The sequence below is a fragment of the Chaetodon trifascialis genome, chromosome 13 (assembly GCF_039877785.1).
Source record: "Chaetodon trifascialis isolate fChaTrf1 chromosome 13, fChaTrf1.hap1, whole genome shotgun sequence".
In the NCBI taxonomy this organism is placed as follows: domain Eukaryota; kingdom Metazoa; phylum Chordata; class Actinopteri; order Chaetodontiformes; family Chaetodontidae; genus Chaetodon; species Chaetodon trifascialis.
This window is the reverse complement of record NC_092068.1, coordinates 18278100-18303983: the sequence shown is the minus strand read 5'-3', so window position 1 is coordinate 18303983 and position 25884 is coordinate 18278100. Positions and strand designations below refer to the sequence as shown.

Genomic DNA, 25884 nt, shown 5'->3' with positions numbered 1-25884 from the left:
TTCTTGCTCTAATTTTACACAGTGTATCTAACACAGTTTATTTTTATACATACAAGCATAAACTTTATTAATCTTTCATTTCTGGTCCTATATAAACCTTCCACACAAACTCCCTGCTAATTTGGTTACAGCAGGACAAGAATCACCAATAACAATTTAAAAACCAGTAGTTTTAATTATAAAAGCAGATATTGTAGTATTATATAGTAAAAAGACATGTCATGATTGATGAGGTGAATGTATCATTGATACATAGCTGTACTCACTGCATGCATGCATGCACATAACAGCAGCAGAGAAGCACATAATGCATGTACTAAGAGGCGCTCATATAGATTGATGTGGTCTCTGTGGGAACTTACTACATAACTTACTATACTATACTTTTATGTGTTATCTATTTTTGTCGGATTTGTTTCTTTAGCTCTTTATTTGCTCTCTTTTTGGGTTGTTGTCATGCTCACTCACTATTTTTGACGACCCATCTATCCTGTAAAATAGGAATCTTCAACCCAAACAAAAAGAAGAGGAGGCTCAGAGGCCTCAAACGCATCAGTATTTCATAAGAAAATAAAGAGTCTTCTAAGGCTAAGATGCAAACATGCTTCCCACTCAGCTGCACGTAAACACTCGATTACGCCTTAAAAGGCTGATGAAAAAGTGATGTCATTATTCGGACCTCCTGTGAAGTTCTCAAAGGATCGTTGAAGTGATTTTGCTGACAGGGTAAAACACAGCTTTCTTTGAAAACGCAGCCAATGTTTTCTCACATGTAATCGAGGTGGCGCAGTCCAAGGCGCTGTAAATTTGTGTAACGCGGCCTTTCCTGTCTCCCTCTCTTCAGTGTCTACGCTTGCCAGCCAGCCATGACTACAATGCTCCCTATTTATAGCGCTTTTACCTCAGATATTAACTCTCTCCCCTGCTTAGCCTGGAACTTCCTGCCAGAGAGGAAACATGTGTGTGCGTGTGTGTTTGTGTGTGTGGTTCACTGACCTTTGGGAGCAGTGAGCAACCAAAATACTGTTGATGGCAACGGGATTTTGTGTTTCCAGCCTTCTGCGTCAAGTTAAAAAAGTGAGGTGTGAACAGATGTCTGAGCTTTTCACCAGTTTATGCTGTTTTCACTTTACATCCTCTAAATTTGAGCCCCTTCTTTTTAATCAACTCAACTCATCCCTATTTTTGCAACATCTAGAGACAAACGCTCACCCACGGGGAATAAAAAAAGAAGGAAAATTGACAGCTAATAGGGTTTTCTAGGCCAGGCAACAGGTTTTTTGCGTGTACAAGCCTTGCACATCCAGTATCTATTTCATGGCCTTTGAATGAGTGCGTGTGTTGTACGTGTTTGGGTGTGTGTTTGTGTAAGCCAACACCTCAGGGTTGAGATGTCGGACTTCACCTTCCTTCAAGGCCATGATCGAAGGAAAAGCTGCGACAGGCTGGAACATCCTGTTTTGGACGTAAACACTGTTATGCAGGCAGGGCTTTCCTCCCCGTGTTGGAAAAACAATCTGCCCTATCACTTTATTTCAGCAGCCAGCCTCCCTGGTGGCCAATAGTTATGACGACACAGGCCTGTAATGTAGACTCCTGTAGAAGAAAGGTGGCAGGTGCTTTTGAGTTTGTTTCAGCAACTTGGACAAACATTAGAGAGACATGATAGGAAATCCCAGGGAGGAACAAACTCGCCCGGGCCGACATGTCTGTCTGTCTGCCTCGCAGTGCCCGGGACATTTTCTCCTGACATCACCTCCTCTGGTCACTGCTGGGTTACCAGCCAGGGATATTCCATGTCTAGATTTCCTGCTATTTTGTTTGGGGCTTTAACATTAGGGGATTACACAGATGTCTACCTAACTTGCTGTAAATAGCTTAGATCATCACTGTGAAAAGAAAATGCCATATTAATCTGCTCCATAAACAAAAGGACATCAAACCTGGACATTCAATACAATGACGCTTGAATGAGTGAGCTGCAATAAAACGGTTCTGAAATTTGATGCAGGAAGTGAGTGAGGGGGAGCGGGTATGACTTCTAAAGAGTAGATGGAAACTTTGCAGCTTATTCAGACCTTTGATCTGTCAAAGTGAAAGTCTTCCAAAGCAATCTTGAGCATTCATTAATACGCTGAAATTAAACCAGACACACGAGTGCAGGTCATCAATTTATTTCATGTCCATTCTGTTAGAAGAAAGGCCCTGTATTCTTGCTCCTTCACAAACAGCTCATAAAAAACAGTTACTTAGAAAAATATACACTGATATTAGAACTGAAAACTTGAGATTCAGTGTTGAATTCAAATATACAATTTGCATATTAAGAAACTACAAAAAGGTCAGAAAAGGTGGCTTCGATTGAGGCTAGTTTCTTGAAGAGAACAGGGAGAGCAAGCATCCAAAAGAAGGCACCGTCATTTTCCGAACTCCTCATAAAGCTTATTGAGTCTACATTCAGCAAATGAAACAAATCAGATTTTCATGTGTGCAGAAAAGTTGAAGCAGAAGGCCAAGGGTAAGTCTGTGAGAAGATATTTCTTCCTGTTGTTTACCCCTCCCTGTTTCACCCCATCCTTGATACCCTCACTTTATCTGAACAAAAAACAATTCAAGCTAGATACAGGAGAGCCCGGCTACTGCTACAGTACTACAACTCTACGGTTAGCTGACTTTGGAAAGGTCATCAGGTTGAAAAGACAGTGGGGGCTTTTAAGACTAACCCTCACTTTCCTACTCCTGAGTTAAGCTGAATAACACACACAAAAACAACTAAGGTCACTGCTTTTGATTCAAACAGTAAGAATGTTCAAGGCAAATGTGTCATTAAGAAGCCAGCCTTTAACAACGTACTTAATCCTTTATCATCTACATCACATTCCTCCTCTTTCCCTTTCAACACAGACAGAAACCTCCTCCACTCTTTCTCACAGCCCTTCTTAATAGTCATCTCTTAGTACATCATCAATGTCCAATAACGTTCAACAACAGTCCAGACACATTCTTTGAAAATCTCCTATAAAATGTTCAGTTTCTCTCAATCTGGTCAAGATCCAGCTCTCCCCCCAGCTGGAAAATGTCCCTCCCTGTCCCGCAATCACCCTTCCAGAGGGTGCGTTTACCGCCCACAGTGTCGACAGGAGACGTGGGCCGTGAGTCCAAACTACAAGCCGAATCGCTATCCAGCTCCTCGTAGGATGAATCCTCTTCCTCGTCATCTCTCACCACTTCCTGTTGTGAATCCAGTCCCAGCTCGGGCACAGCAGTGAAGTCTGAATCTGGTTGGCTGGAGGTCTCAGAGGTGGGAGGGGGCAGGCTTGGTTGGCAGCCGTCTGTGGCAGAGAACCCGGGGCAGCTCAAGCTCTGAAAAGTCTGAAGTTTCTGTGAAGGGGAGACAAACAGGAAAAGCAGATTTTCACCTCAGCTTGTGTTCACATTCTGTCTAATGAGGCTAGAAAAGTAGAAGAAGAACTCTGTCGGGAGGAGCTGGTGCTCAGGGTTTTCCAGAATGTCAGTGTGAGGTTGGGTTTCAGTTTGGGCAGCCGAAAGCTGGCCTTCCCTTTCAACGACGGCATGTGAACATGTAAACACGAGTACACACACAAACCATCGAAGAACGCACACAAGTTCTAACCCTCTGGGTTGTTTGACAAAAACACTGGGATGAGTTGCAAACCACAGAGGGTATCTTGTTTCAAATTGTGCTCGAGGCCTATTTATCACTATGGAAGCCACTGTGAAACCCATACGGCATGACTGGGAACCCAAACCTGTATACGGGAGGACGTTCTTGTTTAAGCCATTGTTATTCCCAGTTTTTACGATGCTTTGTAGTTCTGCACTCGAGGGAGAGTCAGGGAGATTCTGTATGTGAACAACTGTGTTTTTGCTCTAAACACTTGACCTTTAAGAGATTTAATTCACTAAGAAGTTGTCTCCCAGCTTGCTTTAATGCTCTCTTTCCACCCCGAATTCCTCTCTGCAACAAAGAAAGGCAGCCACGCAGGGCAGTGAAGGGGTTAATGATCTCTGGAGTGCCCCAGCAGCAGATGTTGGAGGCATGGAGGTGAATAGAGATGAGGTTATCCTCTATAGAGCTTCAGCTTACATGACAGACACCTCTAATGTTCCCCAGTGTGTTAGGACATTGCTTTTCCTGTTACAATGAACTGGGAGTCTCCCCTTTTTTAAATCTCACTTTAGTGGACTCACTTTTTTCCCCTGCCCTGATTTAGCACGGTCCAAATGAAAACTACAATGCAGGATTTTAGCTGTCTGAATTTAAGGTTTGCTCTCTTTTGCTGGATTAACTTTACGTGTAAGCTGCTCAAGCTCAGGATACTTCATCTGCAAATGCTTGAGGTGATTGTGTGAGGAGTGGGAGGCCTTTGCTGTAGTTACCCCACTAGAGTGGAAAAGGGGATTTCTGAGCCCTCGCTCTCTCTGCTCAACCCCCGGTATTACCCCACTACTAATTATCACAGCAGAGGAGGAGACGAAAGGAAGAGAGAAAGGAGGGGGAGAGGCAGCTTCTCCACAATATGCTTTCTATAAAATCTGCCGAGGCTGACGGGGATTTGGGTGGGTGTGGTGGCAGGTTGGGGGAGCAGGGTTGGATTTCGACTGTGTACCCAGCTTTGCCTGTGTGTTTTTTTTTCCTTTCCCTTGAGCATACCCCCAACCAGATGGAATACATCCAACCTATATTCAATTTACCATTCACACAAGTAGGCTCTCTCAACTCATGCTGCCTCGCCTCACTCACTGCCATAATCAGGAGTTAATACACTTACTGACTAAAGAATTAGCTATTTAAAGTTGGAATCCCTTGTTGCTTCAGTTGTGACCACGTTTTACAGTATTTATTGTGACTCCCTAAACTGAGGCCGAGATATCCTGACATGTAGTCATTATGTATCAAGCTCCAGAAACACTGGACACTACTTTTCCCAGAATAAAACATCATCAATGAAACCTTCCTTAAAAACTCCTCCAGAGCCTCACAGACTGAATGGTACTCCTCATGATGCATAATCTGAACCTCATGAGTAAACTCGGTGGGGTTTTCCTTTAAGTTTTCAGATCTAGCTGATTTGGCCAGTGTAGTACGGGTCCCAAAGCTCTGAAAAGACACATGTATTGACTGCCGGGGGCAGCAAACATGCCAGAAATACACAAGACGAAGAGCAACTCTTGTATCTGTTTAGAACAAAGCCAAAGAAAAATTGTAGACTGAGACCATTTCAATAAAGACGGCAGAAAAAGTCAACAATGTTGTCCAGCATGGTGGTACTAAAGGCATGATTGCTGGCCATCAATAGCATTAAAAAAAAAAAAAGAATAATGAAAATCTTATTTTTAGGATTATAACTTTAATCAATTGCATTACTCTGTAACAGCCTACTTTTCCCATTGATCAACAAAACCACAACTTCACCTTTAAGGACATTATGTACAACGTTTGGATTGAAAGGCAGCTGCTGTGAGGGGAGCACAAGCCGAGAGGTTAGGCAAATATCCCACTGATAATTAGAGCAAACAACAAATAACACCCTGCTAAGTACAATGGCAAATGTCCTGCTGTGAACTTGACTAGAATCATACACACACAAATAAACACAGATATACAGAGAGGTTTGCACTCACACAGAAAAATTACGCAATTATTTTACTATACACTATGTTCAGCAACAAAATGTGAGTGTATTTCTTTGGATTAGCTCTGTGCTGAAATTAGGTCACACAAACAACATCCAGCGACACAGGAGGAAGACAGGCAAACAGACCTCCAACAGCAAACAACTGTAAAACAAAAGAGACGGCAAGGGTGCAAACAAAGGCCAGAGAATTTAACTCATTCCTGACAGCCAGACTACATATTTGCACACCTCTGCATCAATTATCTATGTTGCCGTCTGTGTGAGAACACTTCGTCTGGTGCATTTGTCTGGTATTCACTGTACCGCAGAGAGAATGCATAGCAGATATGAGCACATGCCTACAGGTAAGGTGGGAAAAGATAAATGTGTCAAGGTGGAGGAGTGGCTGAACAAGCAGAGGTAAGACATGTGACTGCATGATGGCATTTGGGGATGCTTTACAGAGCACCTTTGGGACAAGTCGCAACATGTCGTTACATATGTACACTGCAACACCGCACCTCAAGACGCCCACCTAGGTGTTCCCATAAGCCTGCAGGGCTTGGCGCTCAGCTATGATCACCATGTCTGCCATCCCAGGAATGGAGAGAGATGGGGAGAGGAGGGGAGGAGCAGAGCAGCTCAAACTTGGGCCAGCGAGAAGATATTAATAGAGAGGAGTGAGGAGTTTGTCTGCCAGCTTCCCTACAGAAATAATACCCCCTTTCTTCACCCTGCCATTTCTCTCCTGAATGCACAGGCAGCCGCACACACGCATTCAAGCATTCGCTCAACACGCCCCCTATTACCACCTCTACTGCGAACACAGCTGAGCCAGAGACAGCCTGTAATTTTTCTTCGGATTGTACAGCGATGCAGCTCAAATTGTCAACTGGGGCGACAAAGACGACACAGACATAACAAAATCCCGGTGAATGTGGCCGGGCTGGCCTCACACGGGCCGTTTCCTCAAAAGCAACGTGTGAGCTGCGTCAACAATCATTCAGCAAGTGACCCAGAATCAAGAGATAACATTCCCCGTCTGACAGCTCACTACACCCGAGGAAAAAACAATGAAGGGCCAAGTTGAAAGGGCAGCCAGACAGTGGACAGCGGAGTGAGCCGATACACAAGGCTGACAGGGAGGATATTCGAGGAATTTTTGGGGGTGGCCGCATGCAAATCCCTACGGTAGTCAAGTTATAGCTGATTAGCGTGGCATGCATCCCCAGAATTCACACCTGCCTTCATTGACGTGGATGAGGAATCTACAGGCCAAGTTACACCATGTTCCACAGACAACACACACTGGGGACTTGTTAATGTCGACCCTCATGATCCTTAAGCCCCCCCAAACCTCCAGCAGACTGTACAGAGAAGACAAGAGGCTCCTTTGGGCATCACAAATATGCACTGCCTACTCTTGTTTTCTTTACCTGGACTTAAGACTGTATTACTCATCTACACACACCTATAAAATGTAGGAGCTATGGTGGCAAGTGTGTGTAGGTGTGAGAAGAGCCAACAACTTAATTTACACCCTAAAGGCAGGGCTGAATGGGACGCCTTCAGAGCCTGAAAATGCTGTGATGACAAACCACCCACTGCTTGGGAAAAATGGAGTAAGAGCGTCACTTCAAATCACACACATGCTGTGAGCGGTCGGTTCGCACATTAAGTTTGCCCAAAAGCAGCTGAGGTAAAACAGTCACATACCAGAAATGTGAAGCCATTCTGACATTTATAACTGCAGGTACAAATCTCTTCCACAAATCAAGCAAAGAACCAAATTCCCATAAGAGGCGAGAAAATCTCATCTGTTCCCAACCCTGACGGTAATTCTCGTGTTCTCTCTTTACTAGAACAGACGTAGGTTGTAACCAGCCCTGCGTTTCCACATTATCGCTTCCTTTTCCAGACAGTTTGCCAGCTAGCTTTCCCTTGACCCTTACGGAGACAAACCACGTCGTTAAACTATGACAACCACATGAATCTTCAGTTTCGGGTTATTTCATTTAGCTCGACATAGTACAACCCTGCTTGAATAGGTACCCCGGGCACACCAGATGCAGTCTTTCACAAAAAAAAAGACCAGCAAGTTAAGTCTGAGTAACATAGGGAGAGAAAGAGAAGTGAGAGTGTAAATTTGTGCTAAACGATGCTGGATGTGCTGTGTGACTGCTTCCTTTCCTCGCCCCAGGAATGCAAGACGGTGAGAGAGTAAACACTGCAACAGCAGATCTGAAATGACCCATCTAACCTGCACGGCCTGACTCCTTTCAACAGTGCCGAGTACATGCAATCATGCAAATCAGTTCAGTTAAAAACAAACAAAAAAAAGAACTGAAAGCAATGGCTCTGCCTGTTAACCGCTGAGAACTGCTATGTGAGCAATCATCTGCAGAGGTCTGCTCCAGCATTCGACCACTGCTGCAACCAGATGTAACATAAAAATGACTCCATGTGTGTGTTTGTGTATCTGTGCGTACATGTGTGATCATCGTGCTTGATTTTCCCCTCTTAGCTGCTGGCATGACTAGAGGAAACACGCTCACTAGGCTCCATTACCAAAGCCTTGTTTATCCAACCCTGGCTAGGTCCTGAGGGTGACTGGCTGGGAACACAAATCTTTGGGAAGAGGAAGGGAGGGTGGAGGGATAAACTGATGGTGCTTTCTAATAAGAGAACAGGAAAATGACAATATTTCCATGACAGGAGGTATGACGAGGGAAGATTTTAGTGCATCACATGAATGTATCAGTGGCTGCTGTTGGTGCTCTAGCTTTTGTGCAGAACTTCCAAGAGCATTCAAATGAATAGTGACGCAGGGTGTGATGTGAAAAATCAAATCAAGATCTTTCTGGGCTCTGTAAAAACATCAGAGCACTGCCAAGCATCCAAACAGTACATGTCATTAAAATACTTGCACGGTTCTATTTTGGGTTTGGGTTTGACCAGGGGTCATTTATTCTCTCTGGCTATTCCACGGCTTCCCTCTGACCTTACAAACAAACTCCTGACATCGGCAGAGCAATTTCAGAGTTCTGTGCATCCAAATACCCCCACTATTAATCACCTTTGGTTGCTCTAACTGCCTGATGGTAGGCAGAGATGGGATGAAGCAGTATAGGGAATGAAAGATGGAAATATTGGGTGGAAGTTGCAGAAAAGAAGGAAGTGGTCCAACCTTTGGATGGGCTGTTTACCCAACAGGGTAAATGTAATGATAAACCGGAGCCGGGCTTGCTAGAGCGTGGCGCTAGGCAGCGTGACCGAACATGAGGAATGCTCCTTCAGTAAGCACCACTCCCTGAGCTGCAGAGAGGGAGGCCTGAGATCACTTAGCCCTGAAGGCCCGGACCGACGACCCAGAAAACTTAATTCAGCTTGATTTAATCCAGTCCCCGATCAGACTCAGAGAGAGACCCGCTTATGTTCGAGGAGCTCTTAAATGTCCCCTTGGTGCAAGAACAAAAAGGTATTTGTCTGCATGGTAAGTGTGTTTGGTCCAAGATTTAACTAAATGCAATAGAGGACCTTTTGCAGCATTAAAGCAAGATTAAGAATAAGCTCATGCTGATTTATGTTTAATCAGTGAACGACAGGTATGCTATCAAATTATAACAGCATTCAAATGCATGTGAATGTGTGTGCTTGTCTGTACGTGTCAACATGCGTTCAACATTTCCAGCTAACCTGAGTCATCTTTGCCAGGTCCAGGGAGGGCCGCTGCTCCTGGGCATCTTCTTGTCTCCTGCGCTTCATACCAATCTTTTTGTCGTTTAGCACGCAGGGCTGGGACCTGCTCCGAGAGAGACACCCCGTGCCCCCGGCTCTTTGGCCGGCTCGTCTCCCCAGTTCTGGGGTGGAGTCTGGGGAGCTGGCCTCTGACGCCTCTTCCCTCTGGAGCTCTGGCAGGCTGATCTGCTCGTGCGAGAGGGAGAGAGGCCTGAGGAAGTGGTGTTGGTGGGAGTAGAGGTGATGTGAGGAAGGAGAGGTAGGGGAGACTGCAGAGGCAGTGAATTGAGGGTGGAGAGGCAGTTGCTGGTTGAAGAAAGGCAGGTCAAGGGATCCATCTGAGGGGATGCTGGTGCGCGAAGGCAAACTGAAGCTGGAGCTACGCTGCATCGTGGGACAATGACCGCTGGAGAAACCCCCTCCTCCTCGGACACTTCCTCCACTGTGGCACCTTCGCTTCTCCACCGTTGTCCACACCCGGGAGCCTTGAGGCCTCCAAGATGAGCGGAACCCACTGAATTCATCAGAGAACGACAGGGAGCGACACTGGCGTTTGCTCGGGGGTGCCGTGGGAGCTTGGCTGGTAGCTGTAGTGGTGTAGTGCGCAGTGGTGGACGTGGTGTGGGAGTGGGGGCTAGCCACGCTGCCGTCGACGAGGCTGAGATCTCTTATCAGACTGGTGATTGCTGTGGCGCTGCCTGGCTCCTTGGTCCAGTGCCAGCTCCCCGGTTCAGGCATCACGTCCCACAAGCTCTCCAGACTGGCACCAGACTGGCAGGGTGTTCTCTGCTGGATGGCATAGCTTTGTCCCAGGTCCAGCCACCTATCTGCCTCTGCAAAATTCAAAACATACAAACTCACTCTCATTGACCATATTATGTGTGTTTTATAGTGTGCATATACGCATATATGCAGTGAGGACTTTGAAGGATTTTTTCCAGAGTTCATTGCGTTCTTTCCTAAATCCCGTGTTTTCCATTTAAATTTTTCTGAATTCTGTGTGTGTGTGTGTGTGTGTGTGTGTGTGTGAGAGAGAGAGAGAAACACCAAAACACACAAAGCAATATCATTTTTAAGGCACTTAGACACTGTGAAAAAAATGCTTAGAATTGTAAGACCCTGATCTTTAAAAACCACATTTTAGTAATTCATGCAATTCTGCATTTTACACTTGATTCAGTTTTTAATATCAAATTCCACAATTCCCCCTGTGTTTCCTGCAATGTGGAAATCACAGGGCCCTACATCGAGTCAAAGGTCTATGGTTGTGATGTGTTCCTGAGATATCGCGTTCATGGGAATGGGACAGATGTGAGGTCACAGTGACCTTTGACCAGCAAAACCTAATCAGTTCACCTATGAGTCCAAGTGGACGTTTGTGCTGTATTTGAAGAAATTCTCTGGGGGCATTCCTGATATAATCATGTTCATGAGAGTTGGATGGACAGACGGCCAACCTCAAAATAAAATGCCTCTGGCCACAGCTGCCGGCTCATGGAGGCACAAAAGAGGGAAATTATTGTGTTGTAACTGCAGAAACTGAACATACACTTAAGGTTGTTTTGGGCAGTTACACACCCCTCAGCACAAAAATCATGAGCTTTGGTGCACTTAAGAAAATTATTTGTCGTCAGTTGTTTGTCATGATGACATGGTTAAGTCAAGAGGAAATAACACTGCAGCTGCACACTTTAAACCAGTGCTGCTCATGTGTAACTGTGCTGAAAGCTGCAAAACATGAAACTGACGATATGTGATTTTCTGCGAGCATACTGGGATTTTAAAACTCACACTCGATTCATTTCAAGAAATCAATGTTCACTCAGTCTTCAGAAGTTGGTTGTTTTTGAAGAATTTGATATTGCTCTTTACATTATGGTTTAGTGGGCTGCACGGTGGCGCAGCAGGTAGTGCGCGTGCCTCACAGCAAGAAGGTTGCCGGTTCGATCCCCGGGTCAGGGGCCTTTCTGTGTGAAGTTTGCATGTTCTTCTGGTGCATGCGTGGGTTCTCTCCGGGTACTCCGGCTTCCTCCCACAGACCAAAAACATGCTCATTAGGTTAATTGATGACTCTAAATTGTCCATAGGTGTGAGTGTGAATGTTTGTTTGTCCTTACATGTGGCCCTGCAATCGGCTGGCGACCGGCTCAGGGTGTACCCCGCCTCTCGCCCATTGTAGCTGGGATAGGCTCCAGCCCCCCGCAACCCCAAAAGGGATAGGCGGTATAGATAATGGATGGATGGATTATGGTTTAGTGTCCGGCAGCATGGCCCAAAGAGATCACTGTGCACTACATGATTATTTTTCACAGCAGCTAAAGGACAAACCTCAGCTGTAAGTTGTGATGGTACCATACTGGACAAAAAGTTCTCAGTCCGAGACATGCCAGTCCACCAAATATTATGGATGCCATTTTTAAGTTATCCAGCAGACAAATAAATAGCATCCACATTCCTGACTATTTAAAACCTGCAAGAATGCTGACTCCAAAAACATGAACTACAAATCATGATAAGAAATCAGTGAAACACTTGGCAAGTCACTCCCATTAGTCAAGCAGTGAGCAGGATGCGCTTCGAAAAGCAGAAGGACCTGCCAAATGTCTCAGTATCATCACAAAAGGGTCTATCACACAGTTGTGGGAGATAATACACCTACAGTAAAGTGTCATAGTGGCTTGAACTACCGAGCCAAGTGGTCAAGTTGCGACCACTTGGCAAAAAGGGCTGCCTTGCTGATCCAAATCCCGTCCTTTTGGATGCTTGTCTCTAATTTTGGCATGCTCTCTTGCAGCCTGGTGGACGGAAATCATTGTTTTGGGCGGACAAACAATGCACGGGGGTTACAGCGACGACCTGACAGGAATGTTAGGAAAACAACTTGACAAAGGGAGAAGGGGATGAACTTCAAAAGGCCACCCTTTGAAAGCAAGAGACAAAGTGCTGGTTGAACTAACAAGACATGCTAGACAATGTTAATGTCAACATTAACAGTGGAAACAGCAAGCCACGCTCCTCCCTGTGACGTCACCACATCGCCCAGCAAAAGAAAAGGAGGATAGTGAGTAATCGCAGGGGCTTGTATTAACTGTAGCATGTCTTTTAACACAGGGGGTAATTACTGCAACACTAACTGAGCCAAAGGGAAATTGTTGACATAGGCAACAGCATATTCAATTACAGTTTGCTCCCATGAGAGTGGTGTGCAACGTTGTGTGGAGGCAGGTGCACCCTGATCATGAGAGGGGGATGAGTGACAGACAGAGAAAGGGAGAAGTGAGATACCAAGTGAGACAGAGGGGATAAACAATGAGACAGTTATAGTGAGGGTCGCTGACCTTGAGGGTTGAGCTTATCAAGGGATTCAAGGGGCAATCCTTTATGCCATTACATTTTTTAAATTATGTTATAACGAAAAGGATCCTACCTCCACCACTGATACTGTCCAGACCTTCAGTGAAGGCAATTTGATTGCATGGAAGAGGAAGCGAAGAGGGGAAGACAAACAGAAAGAAAAATGGAGATAACTCACCCACAGTCCCACAGGAGAAGAGGGTGGTCCCTCTGCTCATGGTGTGGAGGTCACGCTGTGGGGGATAGGCAGACCGTCAGGGAGATACAGAACACACCAAAAAGTGGGGAAGAAAAGTCCACGAAAATCCGTATCAGTTTCATCTCAGCGTTTTAGTAACCCTGTCCAGTAAGTCCAGAACATACTCCACCAGTAGTGGAAAGTAACTCAACCTCAATGAGATGCAACTTTGAAATGCTTAATCACAGCTGCACTAATCAATAGCTTTATATTAACAATAGATGAAATAACCGAAAGGTGTCACTCATCACTGCAGGGAATCAACATGCAGATCATGCATTACAGAGTATTTTTATATTGTGGTACTGCTACTTTACCTGAACATTTTTCTGTATATCACTGTGCAAATCCAAAATCAGAAAAACAGCTAAAACCAGAAACTGCTAAGCTACTCTATGCTAGCTCTGTCAAAACTGTAAAAACATGCATTTAAACTCCTTTCCATGTGTGTAATACAATAAGCCAGTTTCTTCACTAATGCAACGTTATTATTTCATTCTCATAAGGCCAAACTCAAACTAAACAGCTGGCTCACCTTTAAGATGATGCTGGACGATAATGTTACATGTGTTTTAGTTTGCATGAAGAACAAAGGTTTCAGGAGTAGAAAACAGTTCTGTCTACCCACGCCTATCTTCTAAGACACCTACACTCTCTCAGCTCACTTCTGACAGCAGGGTGGTGGCTGTCTACACAAAGGACAAAAGGGAAAATGCCGTGATAAGATTGCTCTGACTCACCTTGAGGTTATTACCACAACAGAAAATGTTTTCTAAGATACAGGGTACAGAATCCAAAATAAAGGCTATCATGTTGCAAAAGACAATTAAATGAAACAATAAGCTTTTAACATGGTTAGCAAACAGCTACAACGGCCCAAAAGCATTCATATATTGATTTGCAAGGCTCGTCATCTTGATTTTGATGTTAATCTGTGTTTAAGATTTTTTCTGATACACCCTCCCTTGAGAGGCTTAAGGATTGTTTACATTTTGGAGACAAAATATAAGGTAGGGAAGCAGGAAGAGTGAAAGCTTTGATCAGATTATTAATTTTACAATACTCAACTACTCTTGTGCTATGTAAATAGAGCAGGGAGATACAAATGAAATGTGAAGACTCGTTATTTTATCTGCAGACGTTCTGCATACAACTGAAACTAAGATACATGAGGAAGGAAATAGAATAATCAGGACTGGGGCATGTTTCGCCGTTCTTACCACAAACAGTGAAAGAGAAGAAAACATTTTGGCTGACTTTTCTTTCAAAAGTGAATTAATGCCACCCACTGGATTTCTGAGGCGCTAATGTTATGTGCAGCCTAGCGGTTAGCGAAATACTATGTGTTAGCTATCTCCTTCTTAAACCGCAATATCTTGTTTCATTTTCTGTTTTACAAATGCTAAATACACAACATACAGGCTGTAAAAAATGGCTCGCAGTTGTTAAAATGTGTATATTTTTTAGGCTTTGGACTGAGCTACGCTAGGCTAGCTTTTCCTCCCAACTTTAAATCTTTGTGTTAAGCTAGGCTAAACACATCCTGGATGACTTACTGAATGAACAAAGATGAAACTGATAGGGATCTTCTCATCTGGCTGCAGAAAGACAACCAACGAAGTGAAAAAGCTCAATGTTCATTTCACTTTATGAACAGGTTACTAGATTGTGGTCTAACATGTTTACACGCACTTAGCAAGTGAGTATACTGCTGCCATCTGTGGCATGTGGTCATGCACTTAGTATGTACTATAATCACTGAAGTGTTCATTTTGCTGACTGCTGCCTAATCTGTGAAACACTGTGCAGACTCCTAACAGCAACAACAGCTGGTTTGTTTTGTGTGTGAAGCTCAAAAAGATTTCTCTCACCAGCCGTCTCTCGATGTTCTTGGACCTTACATCATTGACACCCTTCTTCTTTTCCAGCGTTTTCAAGAAAATGATCACCATGGTAATACGCAGCCCTGCTCCAGTCTGTTCGGATGCAGAAGAAGGCTACGGGCAGCCATCTTAGATGAGGGCGGAGAGCATTTGGGCAAAACAGACGACCGGTTGATGACCTCCCATCTGCGGAGAAGCCCTTGAGTGCTGATGGTGGTAGTGGAGGTAGGAGGGCGTCTCTCACACTTGAGCCGATCCCTGTGTTGATGGAAAGAGATGAAAGAAAAATATAAAAACTCATTGAAATATTCACACTCAAAGTTTCCTCCTAAGGTTTATATTTAGGACACAGTGTTATCTCATCATGCCAGAACATAGCAACAAATTTCAACGACTATTTTCCACAGGTAGTGGGAAGACAAAAATCCAGCTTCTGGGTGTGTCTGGCTGGCAGACAAGACAACTAAAGAGATGGGTCCAAACACACCTCGTGTTTGAGTATAGCCTAAAGCAAATTATAGGCAAATAGCATAAAGTGGGCCAAATCAAGGCCCCTAACGGGAGTTTTCATGAATGCACTGAAGACAAGGCTCATATACTTCCCTATAAAAATGTACCATCCAACACAGCCCCTATATGAAGAGAAGCATGCAAACCGCAGTGACTGTGCCTTGATCTGTTCTGCTTGAACAGACCGTGGTGCTCGAAGTAAGACTAATGAGACCAGATGAATAACACACGTAAATGCCTCATTTAAAGTCCTTCACCGCTCAAAGATGTGTTTCATCTTCATTCATAGATTCTGTATTTTTCAGGTACAACATATCAAATAAAATTTTTATTTCAAGCAAATGTTTTTTTTATGTACGCCTTAAAAAGTGTCTGGAGGGGATTTTTAAATGAAACAAGTACTAAATGGATTTTTAATTCTACAGCTTTAGCCTATTTGCACCACTTCAACATACAACAGTCCTTTCATTCAACCATAAATGAAGCAGGTCACTGTTTATCATGTGTGGAAGATCAGTTATATCTCCAGCCATGTCGTGCAATATAGAACATATTCGCGTATAAGACTCATTTTTTCCCAACGAGTACCCACATAACCTGCTGTAACTCTGTCAGTCTGCACATACTCATAAGTAAAATGACATCTGTCCTTGGATTCGGTTCAAAAACGAACAATTTCATGAATCAATTTTAGTTTTTATTTGAAAATATATAGGCCTGTTTTCAAATCTGGCCGATGGCTGCAGTGGTTCGCAACCGAGGTCTTAACACCAAAAATTTGCATAATTTCACTGCTGTTACAGTTGAGAAAGACATGTACTGACTTCTGTTTTCCCAGTCAACATTTACCATCCTGACACTTATAATGGCTTAACCATTCAATTCTCCATATAGCTCCATGCCTATAAAGAGCCTTTGCAAACATGCTGCCACATGCCAAATTGTTTCCTTGTCCCTGTGTTTAATGGTACATTTGGCATGTCAACATAATCTTCTCTGCATATGGGAATTTAAACACAATGTAACAGAAAGCAAAGTTTAGCTAATCTGGGAAAAAGGCATCGCTCACGTCACATGACTCCAGATGTGGTTAACAAACATGAATAGAAAAGGAACATATACGGAGTTGCGGTTGCCTCATTGACCGCCTGCACCCACAGATGGCAAAGCACAGACAGTAGTTGCTGTAGTAAACAAACTCTTAAAACGCTTGGAGGGAGTTATATGCAAGGCAGATGGTCTATATGCTTTTTTATGACAAACATGCCTCATCATGTCTGCTCTACTCAGCCTTTCTGATACAGCTTCATGCATGGGAAGGATCTAGGTAAATGATGGGCAGGTTTAGTTACGCTTTGCTTATCCTCTGTACGGGGAGGAGGGGGGGGGCTAGGAAGAGCAGTCGTGACCTTCAGCCGGAGCTCGTCTCCTTCATCAGCCAACCACCAAACACACTGACAGCATCCAATTAGAGAGTACGAGCATGGTTCAGATCCCCCAATCAACCGTTGGCTAATGACAGCTTTCTGCTGTGGAGCAACACATGAGGCTAATGGATCTTCCAGCCCTACGATGTTATCCTGCCCATGTAACATGTGGTTTTCTGGTAAGCAAGGGTTGTTGCACTTATGTAACATGCTTAAGAAAAGCATGCAAGTGTTCACTGGGTATTAAATGAGTTTTGTGGGACAGTAACTTGCGCAAAGAGAAAAGGGGGACACATTATGAAAGAAAATATGGGCAGGTTGCTCACACAAGGATTTGATAAAGCAATTTTGTACCAGTCTATTTAAGCCCTGTTGTTTCAATATGCCATCTACATCCTTTCCCTCTTCTCCAGCCCCATGACTACATGAAGACTATAAATGTTTCATGTAGGCCTGCCCCAAACCAACTGCTAGCATATGACTCCCATTATCTCCATTTATCCCAGAGAGTCAGTGGAGCACAACTGGGCCTCCACAGGCAAGAAGGTCGGGTGCTGGTGGTGGGAGTCTAAGGAGGAGGGAGTGCTCTTCTTGATCAGTTTTGCAGATTACTTTACTGATTAGGACAGACACGGAGCAATGGGTGCAGCAGTGTAGCAGGGCTTGTGAGGGTGTGTTAAGAGTGGGAGCTGGAGAGCATGACAGTCATGTGTGAAGCTTGTTACAGTGTGTTGTTTGACTGGTGCCGCTAGGAAGTGTGACGTGTTCCATCTGGGCTGAGACAGCACCTCGAGGTATGTATATGTGTCTGTACACATATAAGCAAATGCTAACCTACACTCAAGTGTGTGTGTGTGTGTGTGTGTGTGTGTGTGTGTGTGTGTGTGTGTGTGTGTGTGTGTGTGTGTGTGTGTGTGTGTGTGTAGCGTGTAGTGACTGGCAAGTGGGGTCATGGGAGAGGGCAGACCGAGTGTGAAGTCAAACCTGGAGCCATGCTTACTTAATGAAGCGACTCCTCCTGATGGGGAAGCCAGAGCTTAATGGAGAGAGAAGTGGAGAGCAGATTTTCACTGCTTAAAGTGTGTCTTGCCTTCATGTCACTGTTTGGAAAACCTTTATTTGACTTGCTATCATATCAAAGATCAGTTTGCATGACACCTCACCTACAGGTTTGATAGGTCAGACTTAACCGTTTCTATTGTGTGGCGTGTTTAATACAGTATCATAAAGGCAGCCAAAATCTCCCATGTACATTTTTCACATCCTTCACCGAGAATCATTCGATGCTGCCATCTTAAAGCCGGACCAATCAGCACACAAAGGGGAGTGGCTTAAGTTCGGATTTGACTTGCCCTCTCTTGATGTACACTAATATCGTACACAGTAAGTTAAACAAGGCATTGTAGATCTCAAATGAAGCATGACTGTGGAACTGGATGTACTAGTTCTCCATTCAGATTAGCTTAATTACAAGAAATTTGACATTTTCAGGACAGCTGCCATGTTTTTTCAGTATGTCAAACAGCAGCCCAGCAAGTTGTGATCAGGAGTAAGACCGGCTCAGTCATCTACTCATTACACGTCCTACTAGCAATAACGCCTGTCCCAAACAAAGCCAGACAAGATGGAGAAACGACTTGCTTTGCGCTGTTCGGTCAAATCTGTTTCTGTAATTGTGCAGTTGTCATTGCATATTTGATTTGAATTAAACTGAAGGAAAGCCTCATCACTAAATGGAAACTATGATGCTGTTTGGGCCTATAAAACATTCTAGGTTCATGTTGCTAAATTTGACCTCCATTGTGGGCTGAAACCTAATGGTAATTCTAGTCAGATTTGTGTACGCTGGGGCGCAGACAGCAGCTCTTGGCTCACAATAGCCAATGACTCAGGAGGGCACTAGAAAGGGCAGCTAAGATAATATGGCTCCTTGCCCAGGCTGTGATTTGTACAGGCAGATGAATAGAAGCCTATTTGGGGCCCCCTAAAGTTCTGTGACGGGGTGTTTGGTGTCCATCACCAATTGGCTCTGGTTACTGCATACTTGTGCGGAGCGCGTCTGGTGTCAAGACTTTGATCGGTGGCTGCAGCTGAAAGAAACCATCTCATTTCATAGTAATGGAATGACAAGGACCAAACAAACAAAACACTGCATGGATGACACAAGTGGAAAACGTGTTTTGAAAAGGTTATGCGTCAGTGATGAACTGAAATTTACTAGACAGTAGTAGTAGTCGTAGTACTAGTAGTAGTAGTATCTTAAGATGTGTATTCTGTGTTCTATAACCAGGCTGGCCTTGCAAGAACAGAGTTTCTGGTGCAAGAAGCTGGATGTTGGCATCTGTTTTACGTAGTCGGTATGTCCATGGGAAACAACATTAAAACATCAAAAAGAAAAGTTCTGCACACTCAGGGTTTTTGTAGTCTGGGCTGAATGAAAGTGAGAGCCGTTCCTTTGTGAAAGTCCGTGGTGTGGATTGTTAATTCAGGGTGAACACACAGCCACCCCTATGAGGCCAAGGTCGTAAAAATGGTCCTAGGGAGGTCAAGACATACCACCGAATGCTGTGGCCATCACCCTAGTACCCACTGGCACGGGAACACTGGCCAAAAACAACACACCATCACGACACTAGATCTTCAGAAGTGCATAAAGAATCAAAAGCTCATTCAGTCAAACTTTATGCGTTGTCAGTAGTCAGGTTCTGGCTTCCTTTGGAAGATTCCCCTGAACGTTTCTCTAACGACAGTCCAACAACCTCTGCATAAATACAGCCAGCACTTAAAGCCCCCACTTAATGAGAACTTTCATAAGACCATTCGCTTCATTTTTACACTGGAATAGGAGCGGTTACCTTGAAGCTCTGCAATGAAAAAACAGGAGCAGGAATCATAAGTCAAAAGAACTTCTTGAGAAATGCTCTTTATATTCAGCCAACCTGAAAGTCCAGTTAATATTGTTGTTCTTCTCACTGATTAGCTGGCATGAAGACATCTAAGTGTGACATATGCAAGCTCACTTCCCTTTGCAGTAAACGGGTGTGCTTCCCTTGTGGTCACATGCCGCTGCTGAATTGGGTGTGGAGTGCACTGACTTCATTACTAAATACATGAAGAGAGAACCACACAGCATTGTGACACTGAGTTAACTTCAGATAAAATGCCTCATTTACCACTTCTGCTTAAAAAAAGAAAAACTATTACATTCCACCTTGATTTTATATAAACATTTCTAGTAAATAAGCTGCATCATAAAGTCAGTCATGACTTGGCTCGCCCCCATGTTTTATTATGTGATAACTTTAAGATAAGGCCAATTTAGCATATCTGCTATTGCTACATTCACTGACAGAGAGCAGATAAGTAATGAACAGCATTTAATGTCATATTATCCATTCACAACGACAAGCATTGCAGGCATTTTTTCCAAGTTAAATCACTCCTGTAAGATTTTTTACAGATATTTCAAGGGGCCACTTTCTCTCTGACTTACTTCATAAAACAGTTGCTATGTGGTGCACTGTTTCTAGGAATTTAATAGGTAGCCATAGCAACCAAACACAAAACAGCGACAACTGGTGATGTGAACAAGGCGGACATCATCATCCCGCCAGTAAAGAATAATATCTGAACAGCTCATCATTTCTTTATCTGTGTTTGTTATAGGAAACTGGACTATTGAGCAAGGCCACTTCACGGAGCTGCAGCATGGTGACGTGCAACCTGCAAACACAACACAGCTTCTCTTTTTAGGCAGCCTGAAATTTATTTGAGGTCGACCCCTGTGTCTCAGACCAGGACTTAGTTAACTGAAATCTTGACAGGCGTAGGATCAGGTGTTTCAGTTTGAGTAAAGGAACATATGGGGCCTCTTCCCCCCTGGAGTGACCCTCACATGCCTTGACTCTCCATAGATCAGGTACCCCACTAATTACACCCCCCCCCAATCAATCTTTGCTTTCCGTCTGTGGTTTCTTCCATTATCCATGAGTGCCTGTTCTGTTCTGTGCACACTAACCAGAGCCCTAATCCATCAGGGATACATTACATGGGAGCCTCCAGCCCTGCTCGCCATCCCCTGAAATTGCTCAGCTCTGTGAGGGGCGACCACTCCTATGTGGTGTGTGCAAGTGATGTTATAAAGATTGTCACTACCAATCAACCAATACAGTGACATGGCTGCCGTTACATAATGCCATGCTTATGTTGTGGAGGTGTATTATGGGTGACAGGGGAAGGGTGGGAGAATGTCAGAAAGAAAACTATGAGCAGCATTCCATCGGTCCATTCATTCATTCATGAGGGGGCTCAGCTCACCATATGGACCCTTTGACTGCTCAGCATAGTGTGTAGTAGGGGTGTAACACAGATGCATCGCAGTGCCGTGTTTGTGAGTTCTCGAACTTCTTCAGAGTGTTGTCAACAAGCAGTCATTTTAACTTGTCCATTAGCAAAGTCTGCATGTGTTTTCACATTGCTGGCCGATCAGTATTGTTTCTTATGTTTTACATATGCTGAGCTGTTGTGCTTGAGGGAATGGCTGAATTTAATCAAACTATGTTAATGATGAGAACTTCTGACTGAAATCAAATTGTTAGTTTCAGTTGTGGCAATCCTATCTACTGTATGCAATGATGAGGTCTGAATGCTGGGCAGCAACAAGGTGTGTGGTGACAGCAGAACCTTTTTTTTTGTAGCCACCATTCAGTTTTACCAGGCTTCAAGTTGGCTCACTGACTCACAAACTAGAGACTGGCTTAAAGTTTTCTATTGTAATACTTGTGTTAGATCTCCATCTGTGCCATCCTAAATGTACTCCTTGAAATCCTATGATTCAGCTGATCTGCTGCCAATAAGCTAACTGGTTGCAAATCTTGCTGCTTGCTGGTGTTCAGTCTTGTGCTGTTGCTGGAGAGACCTGCAGGTGTATGTAAAACAGGCTGTCAGACTCAACGTCAACTAGTGAGAACCAATTAGAATATACCGTAAAGGCCTAGAGCCAGGAGTTATGACACATGTCCTCGTGATAATTGGCCTTCTTTGTGCAAGCAGGATGGGCAGGACACATTGGCTCTGTTCTCAAGCCTAGGCTTGCACAAGGATATAACACATCCTCCAAACAGGCTTATATGAGGAAAAGCTATTGCAGTTAACTGTAAAAGTCCATACTTTGCTTACACAACTGTGGAAAACATGTTCTAAAAATATATCAAAATAAGCTGTCTGTGCCAAACACTACCAGAAGCTTTCATTTCTCTTTTCTATCTGGAGGGGGGGGGGGGGGGGGGGGGGTCGTATCACCAGACTAGATCTACAGAAAAGCTGTCTCGACACCGCATGATTCACACAGGAGCTATGTGACGGCTGTCATGTTGAGGAGAAGCCAATCCAAAAGTAGCTGAGGAAAACAGAACAATGCCAACCACTGTCATTCATAACAGGAGTGTTATGATGACACAAGGCAACAAAAGACAAAGCATGAGCTCATCTGGTGGGTTGGTTTTCCACAAGAATACAGGTTACACATGCACGCACGCACACATGCACACATGGACACACACGCACACTCCTTTCCTTCACTTTTTCAGACATTACATAGACTTACATTCATTTCCCGGAGACTTACCCTAAATCTAACCATAACCACTGCTTGCTTAACCGTAACCCTTCCCCTAACCTTAACCTAAGTCTTCACCCTAAAATTCAATGGCTTACATTATGGGGACTTGTTTTTTGTCCTCATAAGGAACAAGTCCCCGCAATGTGACAATGTAAACATATTTATGTCCCTACATTGTAAGTAACACACACACATACATTTGCATGTAACCATCAGACGGTGGATATGCAAACAAGCTCAGACTAACAATCTACGCCAGTGAAGTGTTTTCTCTTTTTTCAGATGGAGATAAAACTAAGACCCTGAAGATAAAAAGTCACTCATTCAAGAGTCAAAAACAACACCAGAGCCAGCTTTTTTTTTTTTTTTTAAACTTCAGATGATTCTTCACTGTCACCACATAGAATCACCACAGTGGGATGTGTTGATGTGAGCATTCCTACTGCATCCCAGAATGCTTTTCATCTCTAAGTGGAGTCTGGTGCCCGTCTTGGGGGGTTGGGGGAGTGCTTCTCTGGTGTATGTGAGAATGCCTCTTTTCTTTTCTTTTCAGCTGCAGGTCTTTGGCTCTGTGGGCGTCGAGACGCCAGACTTACAAATCTATCATGTTAATGAGGAAGGAATATACAAAATGAGGAATAAGAGCACTGCAACAAACACAGTGAAAAAGAGAAATCGCTAAGTTTTGTTTTCAACTCTCTGAAACTGAGTGGTATGAGTTTCAGTGGGTCTGAAGCAGCAGCAGTTATGACTGCTGGTCACAGAGAAGAAAGGGAAGCTTCTGAGATGAATAGAGGGTAGCATGGAAGCACAGACAGGCATGGCTAACAACCCTTTTTCTGGTAGCTTTGCATAATGCCTCAGGCCAGAGAACAAGGGAAATAAAAAGAGCCACAGTATTAGTGCAACAGAAAGACAAATAAGAGCAAAAAACATGCAAAAAGTGCTGACGAAACACACAGAAAGTCTAAAAGAGAGAAGCTGATAGAGGGTGGAAAGGTTCCGAATGTGTGTCAGTGTGTGGACTGGGGGAGAGTTGTACACACAAACGGAGAATGGACCAGTGGCTTGCTCAGCACACAGCTGCCCACTGACAGAATGGGGCTCTAATAGGGCCTTTCGCCTGCAACACAAAGACGTTGCAAATGTGTGCGTCTTAAGCACACACTGGAGTGCAGAGTGATCCCCTTTAAAAACCCACCGGCCTTAATTGCTCCCATAAATTATATCTATTGTATGTCCAAAACAAGTCTACAGACTAACAATGTCCGAGCTGTCGCCAAGTACAATTGCGGCGCATCAAGTTCTGCAACACTTAAATAAAATAAGTAAAAATGTAAAAAAAATAAAATAAAAGGGATTAACGGCAACTGTGATGAGACAAAAACCACTGGCATATTTTCAAGCCAGCCTTTTCAGCTAAAATCAACGGGAACTGCAAACAACACATCTGCAGGTTCACATGATATCAGATCAGAAATACTCACAACAAGCTTCCTTTGAGCCCAGCCAGTTTTTTTGTGAGATACCCTTATCAACAAACTCTTTGTAATTAGACACTAAAGCTGACATGTGATTAAATCTTTGCCAGGTCTCTGTTTCAACCTGAACTTCAGCTTCACCTTGCATGTGAAAAAGCGTTTTCTGAGCAGGATTCTAGAGAAAACTGCTGACATTTCCTGTTAACCAAAGGTATCCAGCCATGCCTGCGAGGCAAGGCCAGCTGCAGGCTGCAAGAAACATTTCGAGGCATACTGGTACCAAACCAGTTCCTCATGGTATTGTGTTTATGGTGTCCACAAAGATCAACCAACTGTCGTGCAATATCAGAGAGGGCAAAACACAAGCGCCAAGAGTTACTTCCTAAGCCACAAAGGAAAGGAAATGCCACTGACAAATAAGCAGTTTTAGTGCTTCTCGGCCACTGTGCTCCATATTCAGAGCGTAATTGCCGTTCATTGTGAATGAAGAGGGCCATAAAGTAGTTTCAAAATCAGTGTGAACCCTGTCCTGCGATTAAGAGACATAGCCACCAATAAATCCTTTATTAACTTCGCAATACAACAATCTTAGGCTTACAGCGCGCAGACTCTTCTCTGTGCTCTGGTCAGGATTGTATCACTTCTCAACATTAGTACATATAATTTTGACTGGACTCCAAAGATGCAGACTTATATTTTTGCTCTGAAAACTGAAACAAAATTGAGGAAGAACACTGTGGCTCATAGCTCAGCCTTAAAAACAAATGCAAAAAAAAAAAAAAAACCCACCTCCTCTGATGAACACTTGGGCAATTAGCAGCTTCAGGTGACTATCTCAGAAGGGAACAAAAACTTACATGTGTGGTGGAGATTGGTGAGAGATATGCAACCAGGCCTTATAACTGAGGGCACCCAAGACTTTCTCAAGCTCTTCTCACGAGTTGTGGTGAGGAGATGTGTCTCAATATGAGCTGCAGAGCAAACCACACGGCCTTTCCACCTACAGGGACTGTTTGACAACAGCCTGAGCTTTATTACCACAGTTGATAGATGGAGGGGAGTTTGCTTGCTCAAAGCCTGGTTAGTGTGTGCACCCCCCCTCTAAAGCAGGTTATTGAGCACAAACTTTTAATGGCAGCAACAGGTTGGTCAGACCAGATGAACATACGTAGCAGATTGTCTCGTTCACATGCAGAGACTCACTTGTAAACTCAACAACAGCTGATTTAATGTACAGAAATTGTAATATCTAAGCTGGGGGGCAATAATGTGATATCCACAATGAGTGTTACATGCCAGAAGCAGCACCCTTTGTGCCTAATCTGGTTGAAGGCAGCACATACCGACTGTCAAATCATTAGAAATTCACGCACAAAAAAGACATTCCTGCTTTCTTATTTGTGCATGAAATCAACCTCGCAACGTTGTCATCTAACGCTTCCGTCACAGACGAAACCCAGCATGAGCAGACAAAGTAAACTTCGCAGCAGCGGAGAGGAAACATGGTGATGTATGCCTGAACAGCGATCATGTATCCGAACAAATGCCTACTACCTGGCCAGCTGAGGCTCTTTCGAAGTTAGGTCATCTTCAGCAAAGGGGAAGCAGACAAAAATCACAAAAAGCTTGTCGCAGTTGCAGCCGCCAGTTCAGCGTAGCCAGCGCAGGACTGAGCAGGACTGCGAGCAGCTGAGAGCTCGCTGCTGCTTTCAGCCGTCAGCGCTGGTTGTAACTATATCCGCCTACGGACACACCACATCGACGGAGGGTATACAATAAGAAGAGGGACGAGTAGCAGACTTGTTAACCAAAGCGGGTACGGGATTGCTGTACAGTGTAACCATTAAGATATATTTGTTAATTGAAAACAAAAACTCTTACGTGTGTGAAGACACAAGGCGCACAAATATATTTACAACAAACACGATCGCACCCCTACCGAGGTGGTATGGCCCGCTGTGGTCCTCCCTCAGGCATTTACGATGCTCATGTGC

At 44.1% G+C, this 25884-nt stretch overlaps 1 protein-coding gene across 1 annotated transcript; it reads right to left on the bottom strand.

The window, feature by feature from the left end:
* Positions 1–2158: 2158 nt before the first annotated feature.
* LOC139341716 (protein FAM53B-like) lies at positions 2159–25601 on the bottom strand. Its single transcript, XM_070978361.1, has 5 exons — positions 25445–25601; positions 14841–15110; positions 12910–12964; positions 9336–10210; positions 2159–3381 (listed from the first exon to the last, which is right to left on the bottom strand). The coding sequence occupies exons 2-5, from the start codon at positions 14919–14921 to the stop codon at positions 3028–3030; spliced, it is 1365 nt and encodes a 454-aa protein (XP_070834462.1). The 5' UTR covers positions 14922–15110; positions 25445–25601; the 3' UTR covers positions 2159–3027.
* Between the last annotated feature and the right edge of the window lie 283 nt (positions 25602–25884).